At 33.0% G+C, this 13,437-nt stretch overlaps 2 protein-coding genes and 1 pseudogene across 2 annotated transcripts; 2 read left to right on the forward strand and 1 right to left on the reverse strand.

Moving 5' to 3' along the window:
- The first annotated feature begins 4,023 nt into the window (after nt 1–4,023).
- Nucleotides 4,024–5,649, forward strand: LOC116111942 (protein DETOXIFICATION 48-like). Its single transcript, XM_031398106.1, has 2 exons — nt 4,024–4,164; nt 4,255–5,649. The coding sequence occupies exons 1-2, from the start codon at nt 4,024–4,026 to the stop codon at nt 5,647–5,649; spliced, it is 1,536 nt and encodes a 511-aa protein (XP_031253966.1).
- Nucleotides 5,650–6,919: 1,270 nt separating this feature from the next.
- Nucleotides 6,920–7,660, forward strand: LOC116112002 (annotated as a pseudogene).
- Nucleotides 7,661–7,937: 277 nt separating this feature from the next.
- LOC116112013 (cell number regulator 1-like) lies at nt 7,938–8,804 on the reverse strand. The gene is made up of 3 exons (XM_031398184.1): nt 8,537–8,804; nt 8,229–8,441; nt 7,938–8,040 (listed from the first exon to the last, which is right to left on the reverse strand). Exons 1-3 carry the CDS (start codon nt 8,766–8,768, stop codon nt 7,967–7,969), a joined length of 519 nt encoding a protein of 172 aa, XP_031254044.1. The 5' UTR covers nt 8,769–8,804; the 3' UTR covers nt 7,938–7,966.
- Nucleotides 8,805–13,437: the final 4,633 nt, after the last annotated feature.

A 13,437-nucleotide genomic window follows, 5' to 3' on the forward strand; every position in this document is an offset into this window, starting at 1 on the left:
GTGGTCGTAGATCTGGCCTTTTCCGGCCAAATCCATGATGAATCTGGCGAGAAAAGGCTAGACGACGCATGACTGGCCAGATCCAGCCGGTCGTGCGTCATTTCGGTAGATTTCAACCACCTTTCGATGGTAATGGCAGATTATCGGCAATATATGGGTGGGTGGGGTGTTTTTGTTAATTTATAAACTTTTTTTGTTAGGGGTGTTCAATTAAATTAACAAACCTAGGGGGTCAGTAGTGGATCTAGAAATTTCTATTAGGATGGACCAAAATAAAAACTAATTTCACATTAATATGGCCAAAATAAAAACTAATTTCACATTAATATGACCAAAATAAAAACTAATTTCACATTAATATTTTTGTCTATTAATATTTCTGTTAGGGTGGGCCAAAATCTAGAAACTATATATATTAATATTTTTTTAAAAAAAATTAAGGGTGGGCCATGCTAGTGTTGCATCTGCCCCTGTGTAGAGGGTTAAAAATAATCAAATATTATTCGAAAATGTACAAAAAAAACTTCTTAGAATCCTATTCTATTTTCCAAAAATACTATTTAGTATAGAATGCTATTCTGAATAACTAACCAAATAGAGTCTAATGAAATTATACGGGACTTCTTTAATATTTTATCAGGAACTCTGAAAAATATTCTATAAGTCCCTATAGTTTTATTAATATTTTAAACTCGCACTTGAGCGTCACACGAATTTATTTAACCTCACACGGTTTGTTCATCATTTTCCCAAAGTTTTAACATTTTAAATTTTTTTTTTTTTTTTTTTTTTAACACTTATTCATGTTGAAAGGCTATCAACTCTAGCATAAACAAATAAAAATTATTATATCTAATAAATCAATATAAAATAATATCTTAAAATAACTACTATAAAAAATATTGAGTTAAGTATGTCTCGAACTTTAATCATTAATACTGTCCATGTTTAAGGTATTTCACAAAATAAAACAATAAAAATGATTATTTAATGGTATAAGAAGTTTTATTTTCGGAAAAAATGGAATTATTCTAAACCCAGAGCCAAAATTCCTCTTTCATAGCAGTCGGGTATTTTTATGAGGAAGATGGGGTATATTTATAAGGAGCAGAAAAGTGGGAAAGGGTCTTACTTGTAAAGACCTATTTGAATGTGATTATTATTTAGTTTACCAATTTTAAAAGGGTTTTAAATAAACTTCTCTTGAAATAAAGTATTGAGAAAATCAGTCCTCACATGATCGAGAGAAATGAGGTTACCAAACTCAAGAAAATAAACCTCATTTAAAACAGAATGAAAATAAAAATGAAACTTCGATACAACATATGATTGATCAATAGTTACAAGTCAGTACGTTACATTACAATATCAGTTATATAACAATATAATAAATTTATAGCACCTCTAATTTTATCTATCTTTCCAATAAACCTTATTTATGATTATTAAACTGAATTGGTTATATTATATGTCATGTATCAAATAGCTTATGGTAATGTTAATGTGATTCTACAGTGGTATCATAAACTTTGTTTAGATGATAGAACAACTCGACGTGTCAATAACATACATATTGAGATATAGCTTTTGAATATTTCACCTAGCAACAGATTCAATTAATCCGATGGCGATTAATAAAACATTTCAATTTTGTTATTGACTTATGAATAAACGTCTTTGTTTCTATGTCTAATCAAACTATATCGACATCAAAATTCAAGGCATTAAGGCATTGACTGGAATAGAATACACAGATTATGTAGAGGTTGAGCGTGATAAAGTAAAGACTTTAGAACAAAAAAAAGACAGGGTATTATTAGAATATAATAAGAATTAACTCCATTATAAAATTTTGTTTAAAATAGGGGATTAAAAAGACATTATGTGGGAGCTCCACTTGAAACATAACACGAATGCAGCTGATTGAAATCCTTCTTACAATTTTTTTTTTTTTTTTTATGACCGATGTCCGAACCAATTTACGTGCACTTCAACTAATCCCTTTAGATCTTGGAACTATCGGTTGGATAAGAACTTTGATGGATATATCTATTAGCAATCAAGGAATGATTCGAACTCAAGACTTCTTGAGTAATACACCCAAAAATCTTTATTAAACCATTCGGTTATTCAGAGATAGTTTTATCTTACAAATTTTGATGTGGTTGATTGGAAGATTAGATTTTTTTCTTTTTCTTTTTCTTTTTGAGTTTTGTAGGACTTGAGATACACTTTATTGATTATTGGTTAGTTGAATAATTAAATCTTGCTTACAAAACAAAATTTGCAAAATGAAACAAGACTCAGCAACAAGGAGGTCCCTATCTAATTTTATAGGTTGGATGATAAATTAGTGCATGATCAACATCCACAAGGGTACCCACAACAGATAAAAGCACAAACTGCATATGAAAATCAATTAATTGGATTAGAGAAGTGGGTCTAAAAACTTCATTAAAATTTTGAATATGAGCATCTACTCACATGGACCTTGTTCCCATTGTTTGCCTGTTTATGGCAAACGACCTCTGGTTGTTCAATCGCTCTTTCTCTCTCTTTGGCTTTCGGCCAAAAATTTTAGTAGAGTGAGGCATGTCTAATAGAAGGGAAGAAGGGGACAGAAAAGACTTATTGTTTGTTATACATATTCATTGTAATGTGTGTTGTAAATTATGGAATCTCTATGACCCTACGGTAGGGTATATATGTTAATTGTGGAACCTCAAGGTTAATTAGCTTCGAGAGAGATGGAGGCCATTCGTTTTTATAGATTAGGCGCCCATTGTTGTGTGGTTTAAAAGTGATAATGATAATCCTTTTTCTCATCTCATCGATCACGACACAGTAGAGATGATTATACATACAAACAAAAGCCAGGAAAACAAAGATAATAGAGAAAGATTTCTTTAACCTATTCTTTGTCTCACTAAAACTTTTCACCCAATACACTAAAACTGTAGGCGTTGCCAATAAGATTCTTCAAAAACAGTAGTATGTCATTTTCTTGCATATTATCCTGCAGTTTTCAATATGATTTTAACGTTTAATGATATGAATACCAGAATTTTACATGGCTTTTGCTGCTTCGAGAACATTTGACCATACTCAAACTCAACAATATGAAGGGTGTGAAGAAAAGAAAAGTGGAATAAAACAGTAGTGTAGTTGTACAAGGTACGAAACAAAGTGTCAAGAGTGCTGAAAGGTGTTTTGACAAAATTTACCAAGACACACAGGCACAGCCATGCAAATATATTCTCCAACACAAACAATCTGGTAAATCATTTTTCTGGCAAGTGGCATGCATACATTTTTGCAGCAGCACACGTGCAGGTGGTTAGGATACGTGTAACACCCAACCCTTTTCTTTCTTTTTTTTTTTTTTTTTTTAATAAATTATAAATATAGAGGCAAACAAACCATTGAATTTGCAAAGGATTTGCCGGTACTAAAGGATACAAAATTTGTACTATTAATGGTACAGAGTGCACAAATAAACTAATGTTGAGACGAATATAAAAATGTATAAGTGTTTAAATGAATGGGAGTAAAAATGAGATATGATTGGAAATATAAAGAGATGGAAAGGGGCACCCCTAGATTGATTAGAAGAGGGTGGGTGCAATGGGGCCATGCCATGGAAAGGAGAAATAGTTGTTTTGAATGTTGATGATGTGTTGACAGCTTTCCTTGTTTGGCATTTGGAGGGACTGCCACCACCTTTCCATTCATTTCACTCTTTAACCTCCTTTTTTCACCACCAACTAATCTCTTCTAATTACATTACTAAAAGTCATACAGGAAAAACCACTCTCAGATATCTATATATACAACTACCTCGCCCTGAGATTGATTGTCCAGTATCCACCCCGGAAAAGAGAATGTCTTCCCTCTATTTAACTGGATACCCATCTATCTCAAACACCTTTGCTTTCATTTTCAGTGCTCTCTTTTGTTATTACTAAGACTCAACCTACCTCTCTGCAGGCTCAAGTAATTCTCTTGTCTTTCTAATTAATTAAGATGGTGAATGATTCGTCAGTTCCTCTTCTGTTGAATTATAACTCAACAACTTCTCTGCATGAAACTGCTAAAAATGTAGCAGAAGTTCAGCAAGATTCTCTGAACTGCCAATATAATGCGTGCCGACCATCTCTATCACAGGTTAGTTTAATGACACCAGCATTTTCTTGTATTTTTCCTTTTACTACTACTGCTTTCATAGTTAATTTTTTTGGCTTTCTCAACTTTCAGGTTGTTGAAGAGGTCAAAGAGCTGTATACCATAGCCCTCCCAATGATTATAACAGGCCTTCTAGTCTACGGAAAATCAGCAATATCAATGTTCTTTATGGGGAAATTGGGTAAGCATGAATTGGCAGCAGGTTCACTTTCAATCGGTATTGCTAACATCACTGGCTATTCACTCATTTCTGGCCTCTCTATAGGCATGGAAACCATCTCTTCTCAAGCCTGTGGAGCCAGACAATGGCCACTTATGGGCCAAACCCTACAACGCACCATTGTCATTCTCCTCTTAGTTTGTTTACCCATCTCTCTTTTGTGGCTAAACTCCGAACCCATACTTCTCTTCTGTGGCCAAGATCCTGTTATCTCATCCATCGCTTCTACTTATCTCGCATTCTCCCTCCCAGATCTATTCTTCCAATCCATTATCAATCCTCTCAAAATCTACCTGAGAACCCAAAACATAACTTTCCCTCTTATGTTGAGTGCAGCTCTTGCTCTTGCTCTGCATGCACCATTGAACTACCTCTTAGTCTATCATCTAAGCCTTGGCATTCAAGGCGTAGCTGTGGCTGCGGTCTTAACGGATTTCAATCTACTATTAACCCTTTTGGTTTATATCTTCTTTTCTGATACTTGTGGAAAATCATGGCCAGGCTGGTCACTTGAATGCTTTGTAGAATGGAGACCAATTCTCGGCCTGGCAATCCCGAGTTGCATCTCTGTGTGTTTAGAGTGGTGGTGGTATGAGCTCATGATAGTCCTTTCAGGGCTCGTGTCGAATGGCAGTGAGGCTATTGCCACCATGGGAATTATAATACAAGCAACTTCACTTGTTTACATCTTCCCTTCATCACTAAGTTTAGCCGTATCAACCAGGGTTGGTAAGGAGCTGGGCGCTAACAGGCTTTTCAAAGCTAAAACTTCTTCTATCATTGCCCTATTATGCGCTATTTTCATGAGCATTATCGCCTTGTCGTTCATGACAACAATGCGAAATGTTTGGGGCCAAATCTTTACCAATGACACAGCCATTTTATCATTAACTGCTATATCCATGCCGGTGGTGGGCTTGTGCGAGCTAGGAAACTGCCCACAAACCACCATCTGCGGGGCGTTGAGAGGCAGTGCCAGGCCAACTTTGGGTGCCAACATAAACTTGGTGTCGTTCTATGGTGTGGGGTTGCCTATTGCTATCTTGATGGGCTTGCTGATGAACATGGGCTTAATCGGGCTTTGGTTGGGGTTATTAGCGGCCCAGGCTGTGTGTGCTGTTATGATGGTGGGAGCTTTGGTTAGAACAGATTGGATGGTGCAAGCCCAAAAAGCCAGAGAGCTCACTGGTACTACCATGGAAGATGAAGCAGAGAGGGGTTTAATATCAGGACCAGTGCTAAATTAGAATTTAACAATCAAATCTACACTGTTTAGTACCTTTTGTTTGAATCGTCCCTTATAGAGAAAGGCCTTTTTGCCTTTTTTTTGTTTTGTTATTTCTTCTGTTTTTAGGGTTTTATCTATTAAGATTATGTGTATGTATGTCATGGTGAATAGTTATGTACAGGCTCACATTTGAGTTGGGCCTTATGTTCAGTTTCAATGTTAAGAATGAGGCCAGAGAGTCCAATGTAATCACGATAGAAGCTATTTTGATGTTTATAATAGCCTCACATACAAAGTTTTCTTACGTAATAAGAATAATACTACACTTATAACTCAATCTTATAAACTCTCTCATAATTTTGATATGATAGCTCACAAATGGGTCTCATCTATTCGTGATGGATTCTGTCTATCCAATTGCGAGCTGACACATCGGAAATGTGAAAGAAAACTTGTAAAATTGGGTTATGAGTCAATTTTTATTGTTCTAAGAATATATTAATTTTCTATCCTAGATACATATAATAACTAATTATAGTACACGGATTGTACAAATAATATATATATCCTCTATCTCTATGTACCAGTTTCGGGCACAAAGTAGTACGTTTGACCTTTATATTTTGGTTTTGGACCTTTGGTATTGCCAATCGTTTGATGGAGTTGAAAATCCTTATTAAAGTCGTTTAAAATCAGTTGATGATGCTTTGATTTTCATCTTCTATGCATGATACGTACGTGGTGAAAGCAATGAAGTGGTATTTCTGAATAATACCGAATATCCTTAATTAGTTTAACTTCTTGTTAATTTTCCCTCAAACTCAAATATTTGTTTTTTGTTTTATTTATAATCAACGAGGTGAGTTCACAAATCCACCATATATACCTCTACGTACCTTCCTTTTCACTTTCTGTTTCTCTTATCCCATTTCCAGAAGACGAAAGCATCTTTCACTTTATAAAGTATGCCAAAGGAAGGGTCCTTTGGATGGTGAATCAAAGAAGATGCTTATCAATTTGTTAAAAAAAGGGGGTCTTTATTATTATTATTATTTTTTTTTTTTGGTATATATGCTGTTTCTTTGCCACTTGTTACCATATAGTCCACTCTTTTTTTCCTTACACGCATCTTCCGGAATTTACCATGAAACTTCCCTCAAGTTTCATGAAAGTGATTTGCAGAATAAGAATACGAGGACCAGTGGAGCACGCACCTAGCTAGCTAAGAAAAGAGAAAGACAACTTTCATGATTATTATTATAAAGGAAAAATAAAGCCCAAGAGGAATTGGCAACTTACATATAAATATGAAGGTCGAGAGGAAGTTGCATTCAAGCTTATCTCGGCATTTTTATAAGTTTGCTTGCTCTGCATTAAAGAATCATCGTGAGAATGTCCAAAACAAGTTTTCTCAATTTCCAGTATGGCCTTTCAAATAGAAAGTCCTCTCAAAAATCACCACCCCAGTTGAGCATCTCTATGGAAAGAAAAAATTCTAGTGCTTCAAAAGTCATGCAACCAAATGTGCAGGAGATGAGATCCGTGTTTGACAAATTTGACACTAACAAAGATGGGAAGATCTCTCGGCAGGAGTACAAAGCAGCTTTAAATCTGCTGGGTAAAGGAGTAGCAGAAACTGAAGCTGCTAAATCCTTTCAGTTCGTTGACACTGATGGAGATGGGTTCATTGACTTCAAAGAGTTCATGGAAATGATGAAGGGCATGGGAGAGGTTCAAGGAAAAGTGACATTCAAGCAGCGTTTCAAGTGTTTGATTTGAATGGAGATAAAAAAATTGATGCTGAAGAGTTAATGGAGGTTTTGAGGAGAATGGGAGAAAGATGCAGCCTTGATGCTTGTAGGAAAATGATTCGAGGTGTGGATGCTGATGGCGATGGTTCTGTTGACATGGATGAGTTTATGACCATGATGACTCGCACCATGAAAGTCACTTAGTGCTTCTGCCATGCATCTTCCATCCTAATTAACTCCAATCTTTGTTATTTTCTTAGGGATTGTATGTGTGCATGATGATGTTAAAATTAATCATGCTCTTTTTATGACTTGAATACTGAAGTACCTAGGACAATAATATAAAAGATAATAATAACAAAGACGAGAAAACTGGATCTTGGATCCTTGAATGGAGCCAAATAATCATCAGCTACAAGCATTCTTTTGTCTCCAAAGTTAAAATTTCTGAATGTGAGAAGGAACCTTATTGATCCGATGATTACAATAAGCCAAAAACAATGCAATAAATGACAACAGTAAAATTAGCATAAGGAATACAGCCGATTAGGTGTTCATATCTGCAGCTAGCTTGGTGTGTTCCGATCATCGGGACATTCCTCCAACAACAGGAGCAATGGTGATTCCTCTGTTTTGCCTTTCCATGTTTGCCTGCCAACCTTCCATACTCAAAAAATTTGAGTAATCAATACATTAGAATGGCTAAAAGAGCAAGAGAAATTTCAAATAGGTGAAATAATTAAGCCAGTACAGTGAAAATTCTCATTTTAAAAAAGACATTAAACAGCTACAAGAAAATTGAATTATTCAATTTGTGACAAGAATACTACAGAAAATGTACTCTTACCAATCCCCATATCAAAACCACGGTTCTTGAGCTCTCTATACTCTTGACAAAGAGCACATGGTTCACAACAGAAGTGAGTTAAGCAATCGGCGCAAGGTGCCTCCTGCAAGTTATATTGCCCTCTCAATCTTGAACGGTAAAAACATGAGTACAAGCATGATGAGCCCACAAAGCCCACTAGAAGCCCATAAACTGCACCACTAGCTGCACAAGCTGCACCAAGACGCACCCTGAATGTTAACCCATTAAATCTTAACTACACACCAAAATAGCACCTTCAATAACAGTAGTAATGAAATCAAACTTACATATGTCACCCTTGTTAACTATCTCAGCAATCTGTCCAAACGTAACACAAGGACAAAAGCAAGTAATCAAACAGTTTGCAGGGTCATCGCAACAATGACAGAGACCGGTCGACCACCGTGTTCCAGTTGCAAGATTGGAGGGAGGGTAGGGTTCTCTAGGAGGGATGTTCATAGCATCTGCATACCCTTGTGAATATTTTGCATTGTCATAGGATGGAGGAGGGGGATACATTTTTTTTTTTTTCCTTGAAGAAAAGTGATGGAAACTAAACTTGTATTTGAAAAAGAACTAGTTTAAGATAATATTCATATAAGCTCATCTCCTAGATATTGCTGTCAATGTTTGACCAAGAGACATTCAAGGCATGCAGTCCAATTAAATTTAGTTGCTTCTATGTCTTGTTGTTTAAGTTTTAAAAATTGAATGTTAGTAGTACTTTCAGATTGATCGTTATTATTTTATAATATGATATATACAAATTCCAACGTGACCAGGTTGGCAGCTGGTTCTGAGTGGGGAAGAATGGCTTGGGACTCCCCCTTTAATCCAGTTTATAACTCTTTTAAATAATCTACGAGGTTTTCTTAATTAAAAAAACATAATATGATGCAGTTAAAGCATCAGAGCGTAAGGCTTCCATTTAATAAGAAGGTGCAGGAGGAGGAAGTAAGTATGTCATGGAATGAAGTGAAAAAAGGGGTGGCAAATTTCTATATCTTGGTGTCCATGTGAGTTGGAGTCATTCATGCAAGTTGGGAATCTCACGATTTCCTTGAAATTGTTGATTGCAAATGCCAAAAAAGAGAAGTGTACCGATTCCTATTTCATTATATATTTCTTTAATTTCTTAACTTGACTATGACGACGACTACATATCCAACACCCTCACACAAGCTCTTAAAATCTAGCTTCTTAAAACTAAACGTAACTTTGAGTCGGTAAACATTGTCATTCAAATATGTAGTCTTATAATTTGTTTTGAATTTGAAAAACGTAAAAGTAAAAATATTCTTTTGGTCCAGAAAAGAGAGTGGATGAAAATGAAGGGTGAAGAGAAAGCAGGGAGTTCACATGGCGGAAAGAAGGTAGAAGACAAAATGATGATGATGACATAAAAGAGAAGCGGAAGAAATAGAGAAGATTTGAGTACGCATTTATCTGCACTGCACAAATTTGTTACTGTCCTCTTTGGCTTGTTCTATGCAGGTGGCCATGTGGTTCAATCCGGCCAACCTAGTCCTTTCTTCCCCAATTTAGTCAAACCTTCTAGTGAACCATCGCTATCGCTCCCTGTGTTTGCTCTTCTTATTTACTATTATTATTATTTTTAAAATAAATGAGCTCCTATATTGGGTTATTGGACATTAATGGTAGACGAAAGCAAAGCATAATCCATTAAACAGTGGATCATAAATAGGCTTTCACAAGATAATTAAACACGCTACCTAACATTTGATCTTTCAGTTCAAAATCAAAGCCGCTATTCTTCTCAACTACCTCATCAACTTTCATGCGGATCTAATTACATGTGCTTATAATTTAAAAAAAAAAAAAAAAAAGNAAATGAAGATTATGAGGCGGTAGAAAGTAGGAACAGAACAGATTGTACTGCGCGATACGATATTGATATTTTATATGAACGTTGTAACTTGTAAGGGTTACTGATTAGACATGGATTTACTTGTTTATTGGCAGTCTTTTTCTTTTAATTTCCGGGAGGGATTTTAACTTTTTTATGGACGCATTAGTCATTACCCTATAATTAAATTATCTCGCACTCATTTTTAGATTTTTTCATGTTAACACTTATTCGCTATGGAATTTCAAATATGGAAACTATATAAAGTAATATATGGTAATTAATGTACAGCATAATTTTGGTAGATTTTTGAAATATGATTTTATGAAAGTTATTATAGTTTTTGTTTTATTCTATTTTCTAACAATATTGATGTATGTTATGTGACAGCAAAGAGCTAATTAAAATTTCCAATTTCTAGTAAGTAAGATCAAAAAATCTAAGTTGATAAATTTATAATAAAATATATACTGAAACAATAAATATACAAAAACATAATCTAACAATATAATCTTAAAAGTTATATATACTAAATAATCAATTCTATAATTATCACGTACCAAAAAAAAAAAATCAATAATTATCTTTGACGATTTTTCATGTTCTGAAAATGTTATATAATTCCTCATAATAACAAAAAAATAGTGTTATCTTACCTTGCAACCTCCAGATTACTAATATTTTTTTATTAATTTAGCCAAATGAAGAATAAATTATGAGAGAAGAGGAGAGGAATTGAGGAAGAGAGAAAACGTGAAAAAAAAATATGGGTATTTTCGAATCCCAAGATCAATAAAATATGAGAATATCTTGAAGAGGTCAATAAAATATTTATAATTTTAGTAGAGTCAAAATTGTTAATTATTATAAGATATATACAGTAGAACCTCTATATAGTAATACTCTATATAGGATTAACCTTTATGTAGTCAAACAAAATTTTGGTCCCAACTTGGTCTAATTATAAATAAGACTAAATTTTACATTATAATAAGTTATAATTTTTCTAAGTCTCGTCTTAAAAAACTATATATATATTATAAAAATATATATATTATATTACATTAGAGGTTAAGATAAAATAAAATATTTATGTAAAGTTGTTTGGAATAATGATTTATGTTTTTCGAATTTTTATCACATCCTTTACTTTGCGGATACATAATAAGTCGCTAGCATTGACACATTTTTGTTTAAGCCAAAATATTTCTAACTTCTTAAGCATATTTAGAGTTTCTTAGCATGAATTTTTTTGTATTTTCGTACTGTCATCCTCAAGATTTATCATTCTTCTTCTTGTTTAATTCCAACAATGATTTATTATTCAGTTAAAGCATACATGACCTGTTACTAATTTGGATGATTGAAAAAAAAACATATCCATCTGATTAGTATAGTGAAGCTGTCGAATTTAATCACTCAATTCAACAATGACTATTTGATATACAATTTCGTACTATCATAATACTACTAAAATAATGAATTGAAATCCTAATACTACAAAAACATGAATCGAAATCCTCACACTACTAAAACATGAATTATAAAATGAGAAATCATAGCAATAATTTTTTAATCAAAACAATAATTTTTGTGATTACACCTCCGTTAAGTTATAACTTCCTTATAGTAATAAATTTAGTTGGTCCTAACATTATGACTATATTGATGTTATATTTTGATTTCTTATTTTATAATTCATGTTTTAATAGTACAAATGAATTGAGTGATCAAATTAAACAATTTCATTACACCAATCGAATGAATATTAATGTCTTCCTCAATCATCCAAATAAGCAACAAGTTGTGTATATTTTAATTGAAGAAAAAAATATTACTAGAATTAGACAAGAAGATGAAGGAGATAATCCTAAGAGTCTGGTTGGTAGAATTTTTTTCATTGGTTTTAAGGGGTTTTTAATTAGACTAGTTTTGAGGTGTTTTAAAACCATTACTTGCCATATTTTTTATGCGCTGGTTTTGACTGGCTCAAAGTGTTAATTTTATGGGCACATATGTTAATTTATTATTTAAAAAAAGGTTAGAATTGCTAGAAAATAAACTTCCAAGCAAAGGTTTGGTGTTTTAAAAACCGTTATTAAAAATCCCTCAAAACCGCTATGATGGTTTACCCTCAAAACCGCTATAGTGGTTTACCCTCATAACCACTACCATGAAACTCTCAAGCGGACCTTAAGGATGATAGTATGAAAATACAAAAAGTTTTGTGCTAAGAAGCTTTAAACATGCTTGAGAAGCTATAAATATTTTAGTTTCAACAAGAAAATGTTTATGCTGATGATTTATTATATACCCATAAGATAAGAAATGTGGTAACAACTCTAAAGCATAAATCACAATCACAGACAACTTTAGATAGATATCTTCTTTCATATTAAACGGTTAATGTAACATAATTAATATATATATATTGTAATATACATATAATTATTACTATATAGAGATAAGTTTCTTAAGACGGGACCTAGAAAAATTATAACTTGTTATAATATAAAATTTATTTTTATTTATAACTGCCTCGAGTTGAAACCAAAATTTTTTATGACTTATCTAGACTATTACTATAAAGAGGATGTACATATTTTTAATAATTTTAGTAGGATCAAGTAATGCCATTGAGTATATTTTAGTTACGCCCCTGGTGACACCAGAATTAGATGAAAAAATATATATGTATTTATGTAATATAAGCAAGTCTCAATCCTCTTCTATAGAATATAAATAATTTATATAACTTATTTGGATTACTAAATGAAAATGCAAAAACTTAAAATTAGAGTCAAACAAAATTGATACATTATATGAGTAACTTATATAAGAAATATCGTTTATATTGTAGCTCACATCCACATAGAGTTCCACAGTTAAGAGTTCATCAACATAACTTGCTTATTTTTATTATTGATTTATTTATTCCTGAGTTTGAATTTTATTACAGTTAACTTGGGTTTTCTCGATTTCATTGGATTAATTTAGGACATATTGGTAGATTTGAAAATCTCATTTATATGATATATAATACATATTATATTATGGTGTCAACAAACACATATTATTAAACAATGACTCGTAATCCATTATTAAGGTATGCGACTATAATATATTACTCACCTTATTCGTTTATATTAAAAATTAAAGATAAAATCCAACGAAGATTGACATAGACTTGCTTTCTTCAATAATTAAAATAGTCATAGTCAATAGATTAACCAGTCAAAGTCTCTCGTTTCATTAGATAAGACTTCACAGTGCGTTTACAATCAGTCTTTGAATTGATCTAAACTGCATAAACAACATTAA

Source organism: Pistacia vera, unplaced genomic scaffold (genome assembly GCF_008641045.1).
Source record: "Pistacia vera cultivar Batoury unplaced genomic scaffold, PisVer_v2 Contig1194, whole genome shotgun sequence".
NCBI lineage: Eukaryota > Viridiplantae > Streptophyta > Magnoliopsida > Sapindales > Anacardiaceae > Pistacia > Pistacia vera.

What these genes read in the sequence shown, in the direction of transcription:
- LOC116111942 (XM_031398106.1), top strand. Translation starts at nt 4,024, where the DNA reads ATGGTGAATGATTCGTCAGTTCCTCTTCTGTTGAATTATAACTCAACA. An exon ending in GCCGACCATCTCTATCACAG is followed by an intron (nt 4,165 to 4,254) that starts GTTAGTTTAATG and finishes CTCAACTTTCAG; the next exon opens with GTTGTTGAAGAGGTCAAAGA.
- LOC116112013 (XM_031398184.1), bottom strand. Translation starts at nt 8,768, where the DNA reads ATGTATCCCCCTCCTCCATCCTATGACAATGCAAAATATTCACAAGGG. An exon ending in AGTTAACAAGGGTGACATAT is followed by an intron (nt 8,442 to 8,536) that starts GTAAGTTTGATT and finishes GTCTTGGTGCAG; the next exon opens with CTTGTGCAGCTAGTGGTGCA. An exon ending in TGGTTTTGATATGGGGATTG is followed by an intron (nt 8,041 to 8,228) that starts GTAAGAGTACAT and finishes TGAGTATGGAAG; the next exon opens with GTTGGCAGGCAAACATGGAA.